The sequence below is a fragment of the Vicugna pacos genome, chromosome 19 (assembly GCF_048564905.1).
Source record: "Vicugna pacos chromosome 19, VicPac4, whole genome shotgun sequence".
NCBI classification, from domain to species: domain Eukaryota; kingdom Metazoa; phylum Chordata; class Mammalia; order Artiodactyla; family Camelidae; genus Vicugna; species Vicugna pacos.
The window spans coordinates 36,264,615-36,284,949 of NC_133005.1; the positions used below are offsets into that span (position 1 = coordinate 36,264,615).

General features: G+C 37.1%; 1 protein-coding gene across 1 annotated transcript in view; it reads left to right on the forward strand.

The window, feature by feature from the left end:
- The window catches only part of CSE1L (chromosome segregation 1 like), a 34,881-nt gene extending 16,202 nt beyond the window's left edge, over positions 1 to 18,679 (forward strand). Inside the window, exons 8-25 of the mRNA XM_006206672.3 lie at positions 288 to 380; positions 2,182 to 2,349; positions 2,472 to 2,601; positions 3,491 to 3,556; positions 3,908 to 4,110; positions 4,566 to 4,650; positions 5,666 to 5,727; positions 9,354 to 9,490; positions 10,490 to 10,593; positions 11,850 to 11,947; positions 13,171 to 13,321; positions 13,456 to 13,664; positions 14,066 to 14,163; positions 14,262 to 14,347; positions 14,775 to 14,856; positions 16,155 to 16,301; positions 17,296 to 17,527; positions 18,434 to 18,679. Of these exons, the coding sequence (XP_006206734.1) occupies positions 288 to 380; positions 2,182 to 2,349; positions 2,472 to 2,601; positions 3,491 to 3,556; positions 3,908 to 4,110; positions 4,566 to 4,650; positions 5,666 to 5,727; positions 9,354 to 9,490; positions 10,490 to 10,593; positions 11,850 to 11,947; positions 13,171 to 13,321; positions 13,456 to 13,664; positions 14,066 to 14,163; positions 14,262 to 14,347; positions 14,775 to 14,856; positions 16,155 to 16,301; positions 17,296 to 17,527; positions 18,434 to 18,523 (2,241 nt within the window). The 3' untranslated portion in view covers positions 18,524 to 18,679. The remainder of the gene's footprint in view (positions 1 to 287; positions 381 to 2,181; positions 2,350 to 2,471; positions 2,602 to 3,490; positions 3,557 to 3,907; positions 4,111 to 4,565; positions 4,651 to 5,665; positions 5,728 to 9,353; positions 9,491 to 10,489; positions 10,594 to 11,849; positions 11,948 to 13,170; positions 13,322 to 13,455; positions 13,665 to 14,065; positions 14,164 to 14,261; positions 14,348 to 14,774; positions 14,857 to 16,154; positions 16,302 to 17,295; positions 17,528 to 18,433) is intronic.
- Positions 18,680 to 20,335: the final 1,656 nt, after the last annotated feature.

Consider the following 20,335-nt stretch of genomic DNA (forward strand, 5'->3'; position numbering starts at 1 on the left):
TTCAGTCGTAGCTGGACCCTGAAGGAATAAGTAGATTCAGATTGGGACAGGAAATAGAGGTGGCCTCATTTATGGTTGAAACCTTACAGAGACAGAATGATTTACTCAGCTACCAGACCTAGTTGGAGCCGAGAATTCTTGCCAGAATAGGTAATGGTTGGCTCAGCTGAGAAGTGTGGGCTTGAGTCTAAGCATGTGGAAAATACTGTGTGTGGTGGGGAAAACTTTTTAAAATAGAATACTTAATTATTTCTACCAAAAGTCTCAAGGCAGCATTTATTCTTCAGGATCTCCCTGAATTTTTTGAAGATAATATGGAAACTTGGATGAACAATTTTCATACCCTCTTGACGTTAGATAATAAACTTCTACAAACTGATGTAAGTATTGTTTAAAATAGTTTCCAAGTAGGCTTTTTTTTAAATTAAGGACTTGAAATATAATGTTAAATGTCAATTGTATCTCAATTTTTTATAATGTTAAAAAAAATTATTTGAGTACTCTCTGAAAACATTGCAAAGAGGATAGACTTCAAAAAACGTTATTTGAGAACATTTAGCATTCTAATTCCTTAAAAATTATTTAATCTTGCATTGTTAATAGGTTGAATCCTAAGAATGCAAGTAATAATTGATTTTGTAGGATATTCTACGTTTGGTTGTTTGTAACATGCAGAATTACTCTTATGGGCCTCACTTAAAGTCACAATTTACGGATAAGGCTGTTTTATTACATTATTGAAAGTAAGACCTCAAGTATTCACATTGTGAACATTTTATGAAATGAAAAATTACTTTTATGAAAATCCATTTTTTGAAATAATTTTATGAAATGAAAATTAAACCTCTATGATAGTAGCCTCTTTTGAAAAAGTCATGTACAGTGTGGGAAGGAGGGGACATGTTGAAAGTTGGTAATGTGTAAAAGTTTCTGATCTGGGTTTTGTAATACATACTTTTCAACATACAGCACTTATTCTGTCTTATTCATTTGCTTGTTTATTAATATATTTATGATTTACCTTTTAAACAAAAACTTTAAAATATTAAGAATACTTCAACACCAGATAAAATAAAAATTAGAATTGGTGGTTCAAATCTGTTTGGGGGGTGGGGTGTAGAGAATCATTTCTTTGGGGGTACAGCAGATTTTGTCTCTGAGATTTACAAGCAACAAAAAGCAACCAAAAAAGATTGGGTTTCCATAACATAATTCTTGCAGTTCACTAGGGAAAAAACACTCCCTCAGAAAACAGCTTGTCTTTACACTTAAGTCTAAAAAGAAATTCTCCACATGGGGTTCTTAAGGGTGCTGTCTGCCCATTTAACCACGTTCTACCCTGTGTCATCCACCTGTGCAGCGGCCCTTATATTTATGCCTTGAAGGAACTATTAGGGAGTTCTTTTTTATCTTTACTCAATTTGAGTTCTTTTGCACATAACTCAAAAGGCATTTGTGGGATGTTGTTACATATAGTTAGGATAATTATATCCATCATTGCTGTGGTTTGGAGTGGAGCTGGCAAACTATTCCTGTAAAGATCCAGGTAGGAAATATATTTGGCCTTGTAGGCTGTACACGCAGTACTATAAATTACATCAATGAAAACAAGGAATGATGGTGGCTGGGCTTTAATAAAACTTTACTTCAGAAATTTTTTGGCAGCTGGTTGACCCCTGCTTTAGATTGTTTAATATGTACATATTTTTAGATTGTTTAATACTTTATAACCAAAATATTTTTTGTGAGAATGTTACAGCATTACTTTATTGGAGGGAGGACACATTTTAAAATATTTGAAAGGAGAACCTTCGGGGAGATAGCAAGGCAATTAACCATGTTACAAAGGAAAGTGAGATGTGATCTTTATCATTCAGGTTTCTGGAGGATATATTATTTTAGTGTAATATGTATTTTATAATTCAACAACCAGAAGAAAAGCCTTTATTTAACTTGAAAACTTTTGAGAACTGCTTTCATTAATAAATAAGAAGTATTTCATCTTTTATTTATTTGAAATACCAGGCGAATAAATTGGCAGTGGCATAAATGTAGTTTACAGCACTTAGCTTGGGATATAAATTTTTTTTAAAGAGTTCATTCAGGAATTTCAGCTTCTCTCCCTATTTGTGGTAGCGTTGAAGTTGTATGTTTTGAGTTTTCCATTTTCTCTTATGTGAGGATGAAGAGGAAGCAGGCTTATTGGAGCTCTTAAAATCCCAGATTTGTGATAATGCTGCACTCTATGCACAAAAATATGATGAAGAATTTCAGCGGTACCTGCCTCGTTTTGTCACAGCCATCTGGAATTTACTAGTTACAACAGGTCAAGAGGTTAAATATGACTTGGTAAGATGATGGTGGAGATAAATAATTAAGACATTCCCTCCCCACCTCCCCCCCGCCCCTCCCGAAAAAATAAACAATTTGGTTTACTTTTTAAAATATGCCTATTTTATGTTTTATTGCAGTTGGTAAGTAATGCAATTCAGTTTCTGGCTTCGGTTTGTGAGAGACCTCACTATAAGAATCTGTTTGAGGACCAGAACACGCTGACAAGCATCTGTGAAAAGGTTATTGTGCCTAACATGGAATTTAGAGGTAATTGTCGCAAGGTGTAGATCTTTTTTAGGAGATTAATTAGAAGCTTGTTTTTTTTAAAGAGTATGTTAGTATATATTTAATAATTTAAAATTTAAAAAATTTAATAAGTCTTTTTCCTGTTGCTTTTTGCAACATATTCAGTCTAAGTTTTGTTTGTTTAGTGTTTCACGGGGCAAAAGCTGTTTTTAAATAGTTGTCTTGAGACTAGCAGTGGTTGATAACTTTTAAAGACAGAGTTGAAGCCCATTTAGTTTTTGCTTAAGGTTAAGAGCCCTTAGAGTCTGTATTTGTATACAAAATGTCTTCCTTACAGTTGGAAAGAGTGGGTAGTAGATGGGAAGGAATTGTGTATCAGAGCAGTCATTGGATCATTCAGTCTGGGACAGAATGAGGAGTAAAGGACAGCGTCACACGGGGTTTTATTTCCTTTTGTGTTTCTATAAAACTATTTAAAGGAGAGGTCTTTATTCTGATACTGTGTGTCCTGCTTGTTTTGGTGTTAAAATGACTTGTACTAAATATGGTGATTGCAGCTACTAGGTCATTTGTTTGTTTAATGTCCTTATCTAGCAAAATAAAAAGTTGGTATTGCTAGACTGGTCACCAGTACTTTTGAAAGTTGTTGGTGAAGTCCAGTTCTGAGGACGCTCGCGCTGGAGCAAGCGAGCCTGTGTCAGCTGTGTGCGTGACCTGCTAGACGGCCTTTCCGGGCAGCACTTGCTGCCCTAAGTAATGGTTAAGAGAATGTGAAGCAGTTATTCGTTAGGAAAGAACACTTGGCTGTAGAACTTGGCAATTCCGCATACTCTTCTGCGTGCTCAGCTGTAAAAGTAGAATGACTTGTCATGTCTTTGAAGAGGTGATCTGAAATGTCGTCTCTTTGTAGCTGCTGACGAAGAAGCCTTTGAAGATAATTCTGAGGAGTACATAAGAAGAGATTTGGAAGGATCTGGTATGTATTTTGGTTTTTAGCTGTCAGTCTCTCAGCAAGCCAGTTTTAAAGTTGCTCTTTTTCTAATGAATAGAGGGAGGTGGGGGAGTTTAACTTGTACATAGTAAAAAGTAGCTCTTATATGAGCTGTATCAAAAGTTGAATCATTTCTCTTCTCTTTTTTGTATACTTAGTGTTGATGATACTACTGTTACCTTTTAGGTTCACTCTCAGTGTATGTTTGGGGGGATGTTCTTTTCATTCTTTTTGTTGCTGATGGCTGTCAGATGGCAATTTGTTTTCTTATAAACTTGATGAGTTGGTTGGTGGTGGTTTCTTCCTCCCCTGATATATTTCCGTTTGATTTTATAGATATTGATACTAGACGCAGGGCTGCTTGTGATCTAGTACGAGGATTATGCAAGTTTTTTGAGGGACCCGTGACAGGAATCTTCTCTGGTTATGTTAATTCCATGCTGCAGGAATATGCAAAAAATCCATCTGTCAACTGGAAACACAAAGATGCAGCCATTTACCTAGTGACATCTTTGGCATCAAAAGCTCAAACACAGAAGGTGAATCTTTTCAGCGTAGTTTTGTTTCTAAAACAGACTTGTCGGTAACTGCAGAAGTCACAAAGAAGTAATAATATTTCTGATGATTCAGCCTACTCTGCTAGGTAATGTGTTAGCTCTGATCAGAATTCATAGCGTCTCCACAGATGACTTTATGTTGCTGTATTAAGCACTGAAGTTTCTTATGGACCAAAAAATTGGACAGATGCTGCACTTGTTCCCTTAGCTGAGACTCAATGTATAAAACATGCTAAACTTAAATTTAGTTTATCTTGAATTTAGAGAAATTTCTTTATTATGTATTAAAATACTCTCATTTTATATGTAAGCAGTTAATATTTTGAAGTGTTCATCCCCATTTTTAACCTGATTTTCTAAATTTGCCTAAATTTCCAATGTGGTAGATGCATACAGATACTTCATGTTATTTCACTGTTTTTGAATTTGTTTTTTAGCATGGAATTACACAAGCGAATGAACTTGTAAACCTGACTGAGTTCTTTGTGAATCACATTCTCCCTGATTTAAAATCAGCTAATGGTGAGTTTTGTAAAATGTCTTTAATACAGCTTAGACTGTATATCTGCAATTTTTATTTGTATCGTTACCTTAAACTACAAAATGAGTAACATCATGGCAAGAGTCATGATGCAGGCTCTGTGTCACCATGATGCTAAAAACACTGGCCCCTGTCCATGTTGTGGTTACTTGTTTTATTGAATAAAATCTCAAATGGTTTCCCCAGATCTTGCCAAGGTGAAATTCACTTTCTGTAAGGAAAATGTTGCTTATATAGAGGGAAAATAGGAACAAGTAAGACTAAATTGTAACCCAGCTTTGTTAGCCTAGTACATAACTATACATATAAAACTGTGTATGTGTCTGTGTGTGTGTGTGTGAGTACACATTAATGTATTAGAAGTTATACTTTGGTTTTTGTTTTCCTTCTCATTTAAAATACGAACTCGTAAAAACTGAAGTAAATTTAAAGTACTTGAAACTAATAGATATTAAGGGTAATTTCATGTTTTATGAAAGTATGTCAATCAAGATTTTATATATATTCTTCTTTTTAAAACTTTGTGGAAAATTTAAATACACTAAAAGGTAGGGATAATATTGTAAAGAACATTCATGTTACTGTCATTCAGCTTCAAGAATATTTAACAATTGGCCAGTATTCTATCCCTTTCACTAACTTATTTCCCACCACTAGAACAATCTCAACCAGAGACACATGCTTTTGATTCAGAATAGTTTTAATTCTGGAAAAAGATACCATCATTAGTTCATGGTCCAGATTATGTTTATTCAGTTACATAAGTAACATGTTGATTTGTAGTGAAACTTAAAAGTAAGGGGAAAAAAATAAAATTACTTACAGTCTTACCAGAATTAATAACTGTGTAGTAATCATTACATAATTAACTAAGCTTCAATTATTTGACATTTTGTTTACCCAAAATCATGTTTTAAAAATCTGATAATGTTGTCACCATATTGGGAGTAATAGTCTTAGCACTTAAATAACTGTGACTTTTTATTTTTTTAATAGTGAATGAATTTCCTGTTCTTAAAGCTGATGGTATCAAATACATTATGATTTTTAGGAATCAAGTAAGTAGCTTTTCATTATATGTTATATGCCACTTAATTGCTTAAGAGCTTTATTGTATACCAGCTTCTTTTCCCTTCTGTGCAGTCATATTTAATATCCACATCTAACAAAATTAACAATAACTCCGTAAGAACTTAGGGTTCCAGACCATGCTTAGTTTTCCTCAGTTTCTTAAAAATACTGTTTTACAGTGACCAAAAAATTTTCAGGTCCAAACAAGGTCTATACATTGCTTATGGTTGATTATATCTCATGTCTCTTAATTTACAACAGAGAGGTCCTTCTCTTCTTAACGCTTATTATCTTTTGGAGAAAGCAGTAATTTATCTTGTAGAGTTTCTGATTCTACTTTTAGCTAATTGCATCCTCAGTCTCAATGGTATAGTATGTCTTGTTCCTCTGTTCCCTGTATTTCTAAATTGGTTAATCTGAAGGGGTTAATTAGATTTTTTATTCCAGGTGGGAGAGGTGGGAAGCAAGAATTTGTCGTGGGTGTATTTTGTTTCATTAGGACACATACACAGACACATACTTTCAGTGATTTTAAAAGTGATCATTGACATATTTTTTAATTTGAGATATAGGTAACCTAATATAAAATTCACCATTTTAAAATGTATACTTACACGGTTTTCAGTATGTTCATTCTTTTGTGCAACTCCCACTACTGTCTTGTAGATTAATTACCAATCTGAAGGAAAAACAGCATAAACTGTTTGTATGTTTTTCCCCTTTATCACTTCAGAGTAATGAGTTTAGTGCCTTACAAGCTTCCGGGTCACTCCTGAGGGCCTTCTGATGCTCTGGTTGTTCCATCTTTGGCCAGCTGGGGCTGCATTATGTAGGTTCCTGTGTCCTCTTGACATAAACTTAGTAGCCTTTAACAACTTCCCTTCTTTCCTATGTGACAGAATATTTCAGGTTCGTCTTGAACATTTCCTGCCCCAGGCCTGAATTAGCTACCCTTTAAAGGTTCATATATTTCCCAAATATTTTGAACCCTGAATAATTTGTGGGTCCTGAAGTATTTAAGTTAATTTCGAGCATAAATCTCCTTTATCAAACTTAATCTTCGTATCATTCCCTATTTTGATCAATCATACCCAGGCTCCCACCAACTGCAGCACCGTGGACCGCAGAAAGGAAAACAGATCCACACCTGGGGCTGTTCTTCATGCAGGAGTACTCTGTTCTTATATTGGAAATACAGGGGGCAGCTTTAAATCACCGACTCAGCCATTTAGTTACTGTCTGTAACAGCCTCCCCACAGTGAGGACAGATAAATTCTGTCAGTTCTACCCACTTCAGGACACAATACCATCTTAACAGTTTCCTGAAATGGAGAAAGAGTTTAGCTCCCATTTTACTATTTGTCAAGTACAATGTTAATGCTTGTGATGGAATCCCACCTCATTTAACTTACATACATTCAGTTATTGGGCCTCAGCAAGGAGAATGAAAGAAAAATTCCACCCCCTCATGCTTGTCACTGAGCAGACACTTACTAGAGAGGGGAGACTCCAATCTGCTGTTCCCTCAGTGAGTCTCAGTTCCTTCAGCTCTCTCTTTTCTTAAAAATTGATATGTAATTGACATACTGTGTTAGTTTCAGATGTACAGCATGATGATTTATATTTGTATATGTTGTGAAAAGATCACAGTAAATCTAGTTAACGTCCATCACCATACATAGTCACAGAATGTTTTTCTTATCATGAGAGAAGTTGAGATCTACTCTCAGCAGCTTTTAAATATGCTGTATGGTGTTAACTAGTACATTGCATCCCCACAACTTATTTTATAACAAGAAGTTTGTACCTTTTGACCCCCATCATGCATTTCACTCACTCCCGACCTTTGGCAACCATCAATCTGTTCTCTGTATCTAGGGGTTCATTTTTTTTGTTTTTTTAAGTTTCACATGTGAGAGTATATGGTATTTATCTTTCTCTATTTCACTTAGTATAATGCCCTCAAGGTCCATACATGTTGTTGCAAATGGCAAGATTTCTCTTTTTATAACTGAAAAATTGTGTGTGTGTCTGTGTGTGTGTGTGTGTATACACACACCACATTTTCTTAATCCATTCATTGACTGATGGACACATAAGTTGTTTCCAAGTCTTGGCCATTGTTAATGCTGCTGTAAACATGAGGATGTGGATATCTTTTTGAGTTAGTATTTTTGTCTCCTTTGGTTAAATAGCCAGAAATGGAATAGCTGGATCATGTGGTAGTTCTGTTTTCTAATTTTTTGAGAGACCTCCATACTTCTTTCCACAGTGGCTATTATCAGCGTACATTTCCACCTACAGACACCAGGGTTTCCTTTTCTCACATCCTTGCCAACACTTGTTATTTCTTGTCTTGTGATAACAGCCCTTCTAACAGGTGTGAGGCAATAGATATCTTGTGGTTTTGATTTACATTCCCCTGACAATTGGTGATGTTGAGCACCTTTTCATGTGCCTGTAGCCATCTCTGTGTCTTCTTTGGGAAAATGTCTGTTCAGCTCCTCTGCCTATTTTTTAATTGGATTACTTTCTGCTATCTAGTCATATGATCCTTCTGATTCTTAACACTGTAAGTCACTGTAATTTTAGTGACAGAAAACAAAACATGCACAGTCCATCTTACTTCCTCCAACACCACCACCAAATTACACTGCAGCCATCTTGCAAATTATTTTAAACACAAAAGCAAAAATAGAGAATAATACAGTGATACTCACATAACCAGCACAAACCTTAACTCCAGGCTGTAATGACTGAAACTACACACACAGTGGCGGCACCCAGGGCGTTCTCAGCCTATTTCCATTCTAGTTCCTCTTTCTCCCCAGAGGTAATGAATGAATTCAGTGTGGTTTATACCCATATAAGTGACTGTTTATGGTTTTACACATATTTGTTTCTACAAAAATTCTATAGTATTATATAGGCTTAAAATTTTAATTGATACCATGCTATAGGTATTAGTTTACACATTTAGTTTTCTTTTGTGCTTAACACTGTTTTTAGTAGATGTGTTATAGTTCATTTTTAATAGCTGTGTAGTATTCCATTATGAGAATATGCTACAGTTTATTTCCTATGGATGATCCTTTAATTTCTTGATTTTATAACTTTTATGTGTCTTTACATGCAACCTTGTGAAGCTGTTCTGTTTTAAAGACTAGTGGATGTTCTAAAGTTGTAGAGGTTTTTAGTAAAGATTACTATGGTTACGTCTGTGCCCCCCCCCTTTTTTTAAGAAGGTGAAAATGAGGCACAAAGAGCTTGAATGATTTTTCTAAGAAATACCTGCCAGGGAAAAGTATAGTTCTTAAGATTAATAAAATCAGTCTGCTTCTCCATGATATTAAATGTTTTAGGGCATGTTCACTTATCTACAAGATTTTACCCCAATCATAGCTTTATGCTCAGAGAAGGAGAATTGGAAAATTGGATGTGAACTGAACCACCATGTGGAGGTAGAAGTTTTGATTTCTCACCTGTATCATCTCCATTGTAATAGCTGGAAACACACACTTTTTAGAATCAGCAAATCCTCCTCTTCCAGTTGGCTGATACTTACATGATAGCATCAGTGAGTTAGAGCATGTATATCACTATTTTTTTCCAGGTACCAAAAGAGCACCTTTTACTCTCTATTCCTCTCTTGATTAATCATCTTCAAGCTGAAAGTATTGTTGTTCATACTTACGCAGCACATGCTCTGGAGAGACTGTTTACTATGAGAGGCCCAAACAACGCCACCCTGTAAGTATTTGATTCTGTGTATTTTTTCATCTCAGGGTGGAGACCATTCTGTACTGTTTAGAGATACCTGGATATGTTCATAATTTCATTCGTAGTTAGAAAAATAAATGTGTACATTTTATTCATTTATACTGTGTCTCATTCCAGAAGGATTTGAGACCACATGCCAGAATAGATACATTATGACAGTAACGTTATACAGAGGAAACTGGAGCAAAGGGAAATAATGGGGGTGTGAGGTTTAACACAGTCATCCAGAGGCATCTCAGAAGTGGGCCTCCCTTAAGAGAAAACTTGTAGAGCGTTCTTAGCAACACACTGCCCCCGAGCTACTTTCCCTGGCCGTGTGTGTAACCTTACTCAGCGCTGAGACTGACACAGTGAGCGAGAGCAATTCTCCAGGGTCCAAAGTGGTAGCTCCTCTGGCCCGATCCAAGGATGAGATGCAGTGGGGGACAGTCTGCCTGTCTTTCAGGCCATTCTTCAGCAGTGTTATTTCTTGAAACTGAGCTTTGGGTAAGAGAAAGAAAACATTCTAGGTTCTTTTCTTCATCAAGAACTTGAAGTACCGATATGCTCAGTGGCCAGTTAAGGGTTGAAAGGATATCCTTTGAGATGAGTCAAGAGAGTACTTGTCTTCAGGCCTGGAATTTATACAGAAAACAGTTCTGAACCTGCTCCATCTTGAGGAAGACTAGGTGGCTGAAAATCTGAGTTCTGTTCTCGATGGTGACGGATGCGAACCAAGAGGGACCTGAACAGCTTTCGATGACGTTGGGTTTGCCTGTTTGGGGCTTGTTTAATTGTGTTTGTTCCCATGTGCCTTCTTAGGAGCTTAACGTGAACACATGTCAAAGAATTCTGAGCTGTGTGCTGATTGTCAGTGGTGGGGAACAGCTCGCTTTTGTAACAAGTGTGATTTTTAATAGTTGCCAAAGGTATTCCTAAGTGACAAGCTCAGGAGTTGGCAGTGACTGAAAGCTGTTTTTTCATCTATAGCTTTACAGCTGCAGAAATCGCACCGTTTGTTGAGATTCTGCTAACAAACCTTTTCAAAGCTCTCACACTTCCTGGCTCTTCAGAAAATGAATATATTATGAAAGGTAGGCCGTTTCCCTGCTGTACAGACCCTGAGTATCTAATCTCGGATTACAGGGCTTTAGTCTATGAACCAGATACTGTTTGTCAAGAATTTGGTAGGTTTAGATATTTTTAAATGAAAAATACTGTTTTGTTTACTGTTAACAGTGTTTTCAGGGGGAAAAAATGTTAACTCAATATAGAAATCTTATTAAAGAAAAGGTAGCAGATTCCTTTTTACTTTTTCTAGGTTGAATTTCTTGAGGGCATAGATGAGCTCAGACAACATTTATTGACAGCGTGCTCTGCTAGGTCTTGGTGTGAAACCTGGGTATATCTGGTAGACCCCACACAGATCTTGCCTTCGTAGACATACTGCCAAGAACATAGGCAGCTGTGACCACCTGCCAGATGTTACATTAGTAGAGTGTCTTGGTAACAGTTCTCAGACAATCTTACTCTTATTCACGGTTATATTCCAAGATTCTAACACAGTGTCCGACTCATAGGAAATGCTTTTCAGAGAAACTGTCCTTGATGCTTCTGGCTTCAGTAAGGATCCCTGGGGTGTGGGTGTATGTGTGTGTGTATCTAGGTGAGTATTTGTGTGTGTGTTTTTACTGCTAATCTGGTCTTCATTGCTGTGTTTCTAGGGTATGCAAGAGCACCCAGTATGTAAAATCTCAATAAATACTGTTGTATGAGTGGATGATAAGATTCTGTGCCAGCCCAGGGGAGGGGCACTGATCCATCCTATAACCCTTCGCTTTCTCTAAGAAGTGATGTCTAAGCTGAGACGAAGGATAGGTAGCTGCTAGCTAGTTGGAGGGTGAGTCTGGCATCACTGCAAAGTTTAGGAGGCGAGAGAGGATAACTTTCTATCCCATATGCCTGGCATATAGTAGGCTCTCTACTTAGTAAACAACAGTTCTGTTTGTACAAAAACAATTACACATTTTAGCTTAATAATATATTTATGCCCCATGCCAAATGTTTTTAGACATCTATTAATGAGCAGTTAATTTTGCAGTCACGTCAATATTTTTAATGTCCCTTAAGCCTTCTGGAAATAATTTTTCCCAGCAAAATTTTCTTGCCAATCCTTGGCCTAATTTTAAAAGGAAGGGAAATTTAGATAATTTTTAAATGGAGAGAACTATGTAGGGGTTGTTCAAGGGTCTTAAAATTTTAGTTGATGAATCAGTTGACTTTTTTCCCCCCAATCACTGTTTTGTTCTGAAGTTTAACTAAACTTTGTTTTTGTTTTTTTGTTTTCCAGCTATCATGAGAAGTTTCTCCCTCCTCCAAGAAGCCATAATCCCCTACATCCCTACGCTTATCACTCAGCTTACACAGAAGCTGCTAGCTGTTAGTAAGGTAACAGAACCAGTTTTGAAAGTGTAGTTGCTTTTTAACCTAAATGCTCCAAACTTCGAGCCTCAGAACTCCCTGGCAATATGTTGGACAAGGAAAGATCTTCCTGACCAACAGCGTATCATTCTGAAAGTGTGGGGATGACGCTAGCTTGGAGACATGGCATCACTCATCTTTAAGTGTAGGCTCAGAAACTTTGACATTTTTGTTCTCATTTTAAAAAGTAACATGTTCTTTGAAGGAAATTGAGAAAGTACAAATGATTTGAAATGCTCTTAGATGGAAGAAGTAGGTTTTGTACCAAATGGACACAGAGGCTATTCAGAGACGTCTGTGAAAAATGACAGCTGAAGTCCCTTGTGCCTGGTCTTCCTTATTCCCCCAAATAAAGTTCACTCCTTTGATTAGAAATTTTACAGATATTTTGATCCATATTTAAATATTAATACCAAGTTTTAGAAAAAAAATCAGTTTAAGGCCAACAGAATTCCTTTGTAGATGCTTATTTTTAATTACTCTATATAAAAAAGAGATGAATTCATTAGGAAGGATCAGAGGGACTTTGAGAACAGTGATCATTTTTTCACTGAGTTCTAGATAAGGGTCTTGGGCCTACTTGGGTTTTGGGGAATTGAGAAAAAAGAGAAGCAGGGTCCCTTTGCTTTCACCTGCCCCCACATATACACACAATCTGAGTTCATCACTCTATGTGGTAGCCTTCCAAGGATTTTGTTTAGAAAAAGAAAATTGAAAACAGCTGATATGAAGGATCATCACTGTGTAGTTAGAGACGTATTGAGGCCACGAGGTCCTACACGAGGCTAGTGGCAGAGTCAGCCTGTGTCCCTGCTGGTTTCTTCCCCACTGTCCGCGTCAGCCCAGGAGAGCACGCGGGTTTGAGAAGGTCCCTTACAAGCGCTGGGAGCCGAGGCTTGTGTAGTCACCTCCTGGTGACCCTGAAGTATTTTTTCATAAGTCGGCTTTTGCCCATTTAAAAAAATCCAGACAAACAGGCATTAACAAGTATTTTCTGAAGTTTAAAGTCAATACAAAATTTTAACATGAATGTAGGCTTTTTAAGTATAATTGGTATTTTTTCTTAATACTGATTTTTAAAAAGATGGAATCTCTTTTAATGTTTTTAGTAAGGTTAGATGTGTTTTAGATTCTTTCTAGTAGTCACTTGGATTATTAGGGTGATAAGCTTTTTTTTTTTTAAATTTCAGAACCCAAGCAAACCTCACTTTAACCACTATATGTTTGAAGCAATATGTTTATCCATAAGAATTACTTGCAAATCTAACCCTGCCGCTGTTGTGAATTTTGAGGAGGCTTTGTTTCTGGTGTTCACAGAAATTTTACAAAATGATGTACAAGGTAAACAAGTTATTTTCCTTCTTGTTGAATAAAATTATTAAAGTGATAAAATGCAGTCCGCCTAAGAGATACGTGCCTTTTGTGTCAGAGCCGTTAATTCTGAAGCTGACAGCTGGCTTTACTTTTATCTACAGAATTTATTCCATATGTCTTTCAAGTGATGTCTTTGCTTCTGGAAACACACAAAAATGATATCCCGTCTTCCTATATGGCCTTATTTCCTCATCTCCTTCAGCCAGTACTTTGGGAAAGAACAGGAAATATTCCTGCCCTAGTGAGGCTTCTCCAGGCATTCTTAGAGCGCGGTTCAAATACAATAGCAAGTGCTGCTGCCGACAAAATTGTGAGTCACGTTTACTGTCACGTAACTGATTTTCTAAAGTAGGAATGGCGGATGTTTTTTAATTTAAAAAAATTAAAATTTCTTTAAAATTAATAAAAAGGGAATTAATTAGTAGAAATATTAACCTATGTTTTATTAGAACTAGTTATCCTTTAGTTATTTATCTCTATGATGGGAAATTTGAAAAAAACCAAATAGGTTAATTTCAAGAACTTAACTTGAAGGGCTTATTGTGGTGGGATTTTGTTTTCCTCTACACTTCAGAAGTGAGAAATAAAGAGTAAGTGCTATTTAGATTATTACAGCTTGCACCTTTTCCCAATATATATTGCCTGCTAAACTTCTGCGACAATTAACCCTTGCCTCATTAACTAATTATTATTTGATTTAATTCGTTGTAGCCTGGGTTATTAGGTGTCTTCCAGAAGCTGATTGCATCCAAAGCCAATGACCACCAAGGTTTTTATCTTCTAAATAGTATAATAGAGCATATGCCTCCGTGAGTATGAATGCAAGCTCATTGTACATGTAGTTGAGGATTCTATGAGATACTAGAAAAATGCTGAGTTATACTATTGGTTTTATTCAATTCTCTAGTGAGTCAGTTGACCAGTACAGGAAGCAAATCTTCATCCTACTATTCCAAAGACTTCAGAATTCCAAAACAACAAAGTTTATCAAGAGTAAGTAAAATATTTTTAGTGTTCCTACAGAAATAAGAAAAGTGGCTAAAACCCTTAGACTTCATGCTTACATATAAACTTTTCTATCAGTTATAAGTTTTATATATGAAATATTTTAAGATGGTTGTATTCTCCCAACACTGAATGTTTCAATATATTGTGTTCCAAAGGTTAGTAAGTTTAAATATCATAACATTTTTTATAGATTATAAAGAAATATAAATCAGAGATTGTATATAAAGACTTATGACTGAACTATAAAGGCAGAAATTCTCTATGTTAAATTGTATTAAAAGGCCAGTATTGATGCCAGAGTTAGTCATTGAGTTTTGATGTTTATGAATGTTTCATTTGGCAGGCTTTCACTAAATTTCTTATTAAGTGCAGTGAGTCCTCTGTGTTGATACTCCCCATCTCTTTCCAACAGGTTTCTTAGTCTTTATTAATTTGTACTGCATAAAATATGGGGCGTTAGCACTGCAGGAAATATTTGATGGTATACAACCAAAGTAAGTATGTTTTTATTTTTCTATTTTGAAAAGCAAAAAAAAAGAAAGGACTCTTAGCACAAACCAGTATCACTATTTTATAGATGATTTTATAGCTCTTGAATCAGTGATAGTATCGTCATGGTTTTCAAAATGTTCTTGGGGAGCTGGGTTGTAAAGAAGAAATACTGCAGACATTTGCCTAGTTGCCAGAAGTACCCTGTACCCCCACCCCTGCCCCTGGCATTTCTCTGCAGCCTGTGTTCGTGTTACGTTAGATGGCTGGCATTGTCTCTGGGAGCCTGCCTCTGAGAAGGCCAACAGTGTAATTTTTCAAATGAGAAAAGTTTAGAGCAGTAAAACTTTTTATTTTTGACTTAATTTCATATATATGCCTAAGAATGTAGCTCGGCAGCGTTTCTGGTTTAGTAGGAAAAAGAATGACGTAAAGAATGATAGAGAACAACTCCTTGGAGAAAAACCTCAGTTTAGGTCTCTCTGTATGTTTGGATCCAAAAAATTCCAGACTGACTGAAATGTAAAAATTGTATTAACCTGAAAGCTACCAGAAAATACGGTTTCCAGCTTTAGAAGATCATGATGAAACCAGCAGTTTTATGCAGTGCTAGTGGGTGCCTGAATTGACATGGTCTTTCTCAAGGGTAGGAAATACACACTTGTAATTTAGAGCATCCAATGTCCATGCTCTTTGATAGCTGCTGTTTCCACTTCAAAGAATGTAATAAATTCTTAATGAAATAATGGAAGTATAAACTGAGAATTTTACATCATTTAGAATTATGAAAAACTACTTCTGTGATGTTTGCAACAATAGTCATTGGTCAGATCATTTTTTTTTAATTCAGCCATTAACATTTACATACTTAAAGGTATGAAAGCATAGAAAGTTGAGAAGTTTATAATCCAAAAATGTTAAAACTGGTAATTGCTGGGTTGAGGGGTGATGGTGATTCTTTTTTCTTGTTGCTTATCTCTTCTGATTTCTGATTTTTCAAAGATTTATTGAATAATCTAAAAAAAAAATAAGACCAAAAAAAGGCTATAAATATTTTACTTAAGTATGGGCTTAAGATAGTGTTCACAGAAGATGACGGCAGTTGGTCACAGAGTAGACAGAGCTTGATGTTTTAATTTTGTCATCTCATTGTCTCTTCCATTCAGCTGACCAAAATTAGCAGCATTGTTATTTTGTATTTTGTTATATGCATAAGGAGGCACTGGGTGTGAATAACATAAATGTTTCAGTGTTTAGTTATAGTGGTGATCTAATACTGAGTGGATTTATTTTGCTTTAATAGAATGTTTGGAATGGTTTTGGAAAAAATCATTATTCCTGAAATTCAGAAAGTATCTGGAAATGTAGAGAAAAAGATTTGTGCAGTTGGCATAACCAAATTACTAACAGAATGTCCCCCAATGATGGACACAGAGTATACCAAGCTGTGGTGAGTATTCCATTCTAAAGTTGGGGTAATTACAGTTTCTTTCCCCGAAGACTGTAAAATTAACCAAACTTACTCTGTTGGGGGTCAAGAGAATTGGGTTCTGATCTTAAGCCTCCCCCCTAGCAACCATCAGATCCAAGACATGACTTGTGGATCCTTCTGAGGCTAGAAAGATCTTGTTTTCTGATTAACTTTCCTATGGGGGAATTTATGGACCCCTCTGAGATCCTGGGTTAAGTCCCTGGTCTACATGACGGTCGCCTCCTGTCTGAACTAGCTTGTCTCTTTTTTTTAATATATATATATATATATATATATATATATATATATATATATACGTATATATGTATGTATTTTATTTATTTATTACTGTTTTTTGTTTGTTTGGCAGGGGGGAAGTAATTAGGTTTATTTGTTTTTAGAGGAGGTACTGGGGTTTGAACCCAGGGCCTCGTGCGTGCTGAGCATGCGCTCTACCACTTCAGCTGACCCCTCCCCACCCACCTTAAGTCTTTAAGAGGAGACACTGAATACACCAAGAGATCTCACGTGCTTGTGCTCGGTGTCTGGCCGACTTGGCTTTTCTTCCCCCTCGCCGCTCCTTTCCTTCTTAGTTTCACTCAGGCAGCCTCTTCCATCAAGCGATCTGACAACTTGAGGCTTATTTCTTCTAACGTAAAGCATTGAATCACCTTGGTTTGGCTTGAGGCACATGGCCTTCTAATTAAGTAGCCAGGCCTGGGTCACACAGCCAGCTTTGAGAGCTCTGGGGATGGAGCTGTTTCCAAAAGAGAAATTAGGGTACTGTGGGCCATAATTGAAGAGTGGTTTCTGGATGGGCACAAGCATTGATGTGCTGCTTAATTTCGAAGGTCCCTCTCTACTCTTGAGACTCTGAGTGTATAATTTTGTGTCCCTGAGGAATTGCTTCTTATTTATTTATTGTGTAATCTTCAGAGTAGTTACTTAAATTTTTTGTCTTCTTCCAATCCAGGACTCCTTTATTGCAGTCTCTGATTGGCCTTTTTGAGTTACCTGAAGATGACACCATTCCTGATGAAGAACATTTTATTGACATAGAAGATACACCAGGATACCAGACTGCCTTCTCACAGCTGGCGTTTGCCGGGAAGAAAGAACATGATCCTGTAGGTCAGATGGTCAACAACCCCAAAATCCACCTGGCACAGTCACTTCACAAATTGTCTACTGCCTGTCCAGGAAGGGTAAGTGTCTTTGCTGTCAGAGAACTCTTGATCAATGGTGACCTTTATGGGAAGGCAAGAGGGTCGTTCTGGTGCCTGTTTTCATTGTTCAGCAGAATCAGACAGTATCTGTAGAATTTTACAGTCAAAGCTTTTTTTTTTTTTTTAATTAAAATGACGGTCTCTTTTTTTTTCTTATATGATGCGTGCAAGTGATTTTAGGAGTAAAGACAAAGCAGAGGATAAATGCTTTAAACAGAAACATATTTAATTCCCAGATTGAAATAATCCTATTACTAAAATGTAGGTATTGATTTTTTTAACTGCAAAATACTCAGGAATAATGGATCATAGAGTAAATCTAATAATGGCTTTATAGTTGTATTAGCTTATAAATTTTATCAGATAATCTATATTTTTCATTGTTTTATGATGGAAAACTTGAAACATACTTAGAAACTATAATAGACACTCATGTGCTGACTTTTGTTTTTTTATTGAAGTATATTCAGTTTACAGTGTTGTCAGTTTCTGGTGCACAGCGCAGTGTTTCAGTCATACATAAACTCCTTTCCATATGCTCCGACTTTTGATAATTAGATCATTTCAGAGGAAGCCTTAGACATCATGTCTTTTCACCCATACATACTTCGTTAGGCATTAGCAACCAATAGGACCTTTTTTTTTTTTTAAGCAACCACAATACCACTGTCACACTAAACAATAAAATAATACTTCCTTATGGATCCACTTTTTAGACCTACCCATTTTTGAAGGTATAGAAGCAGTTGAGTTACTCTGGGCATCACGTGAATAGTTACTGGTGATGGACTGCCTTTCCCAGAGCTGCGGCAGCTCCCCCGGAGGAGGGAGGGGTGTTGGTGTGTCAGGATCTGTCATCCTGTGTGTGTTTCCCGCCTCCTGTAGGTTCCATCAATGGTTAGCACCAGCCTCAACGCAGAAGCGCTCCAGTATCTCCAAGGATACCTTCAGGCGGCTAGTGTGACACTGCTTTGAACTGTTCTTTGAATTGGCTCCTTAGTCCAGGATGGTTTCTGAGGACATCATGTAGACTTCTGAGCACAGCTGCGTGAAAAAACAAAGCAAGTTTTCGTTTTGAACTTGTCACAAATTCCCTCTTGTAAAGAATATTAAATGTTGCTTTAAGCTGAACCTTGACAAATTAGGTGGTTTGTGTGATCATAAATATAAGTGGGTGACTTTTTCAGTTTGCAGCTATAAACACAAGTATTACTAGTTCAGTGTACGACATTGATTTGAGCATTTGCACTGTTTGGGTAATTTTAAAATTCTGACAGACACTGACTGTGGAGACATTTTGTCTTACTAAATCCTTTGAGGTTGTTGCCATTCGTATTTCTCTTGTCCTTTGTATTTTTGTCTGTTTCCTTAAGCTTTTATTGGAAATGTGAGTAAGCAAAGAAATCACTTGTGTAACTTGCCAGGAAATGCACATATCATAGTTTTAAACCTGTTATCAGCAATAAAAAAAAAAAAGCCCTAATATGTACCTAAGAACATCTTAAGGACAGGTTTTTGGTGCTGGTATTTTTATAATGAAGTTTCTTTAAATCTTTCCTCTCCTGGACTCCATAAAATCATAATTTCTAAATAATTCAAATTCAGATGACTTAGTCTTTTTTTACAAGGGAAAGGGGAACAGTTACTACAAGTTTGGGGCCCAGCTGTTGGGACCTTCTAGGTAGACCAGTGCCGGGCAGCAGCGTGGACTCTGGGTAGGTGGTGTCCTCGGTGGACTGGACAGAAACGCTCTGCCGGGCTTCCCGAGGCTGTTGGGGCTGCTGTAGACGGTGTGGATGCTTGTTCTTTTTTCTCTGCAGACGGGAGGTCAGTTGGAACTTTTCACACCGTGGCATCTTAGAACTCTAGGTCTAGGAGCAGCCTGCAGGCATGGATCCATCCTGGTAAAGGCTGCCAGCCTGGCCCCTCCCTGGACCAGATTGGACCAGGTCCAGGGGTCCTGTGGCCTTTGTCCTTGGGGAATAAAGACTTAGACTGTCGGCATTTGGAGAGGCAGTATTTACATATGCTGGAATTTTTCATTGTTTAGTGCAGTTAAGCTGGAATCCCTTCTGTGCAGACTACATGGGTTTTTTCCTCCCACACGTCAGGCACCTAGCCTGAACGCTTTATCTTCGTCACATGCTGGTTGTGGTGGCAGAGAGATTTCCAGCTTAACCCAGTGTGCCTGCACCAATCCGGTTTTTTCAGTTTTTTATTTTTGTTTTGACATAGTAGTGGAAGCATTAAACCTTACATTGCTACAAGGCTTAAGTGGTCATTCGTTGGCAGACGGATACTGAGAGAGCATTGGCATCCATTTTTAAACTACAGACAGTTTATACAGGTGAAAAGTCTCAAGTGGCAGACAGAATTGGTGGTGATGGTTTATGTCTCTGTCGCTAAGTCCTTTGTTTTGAGGACTGACGCTGAGATAGGCCCCTCGACTGTCTGGCTCCGTGCTTGCTAAAGCTGTTGGTTAGCAGTTGAGTGAATGCAGGCAGTTCCTGTTCTGGAGGACCCCGTTTCAGCACCTTAAACTCAGAACACTGATCAAGGTCTGGATTTCTTCCTTTCTCAGTTAAAACAGTTGAATGGGAGACGGTTTGTGTTTGTAAGTGTACCTATTAAAACAGCGTCTGAAAAGGAAGGCTGGCACTGTCACTCTCTTCGTTAACCCTGGCATGATTCATGGGTATTCTGTTAATGGTTTTTTTCAACGGTGTAAACTGCAGTTTATTATTCCATCATCTAAGACCATTTTTCTATCCAGCTTATGAAGACTGT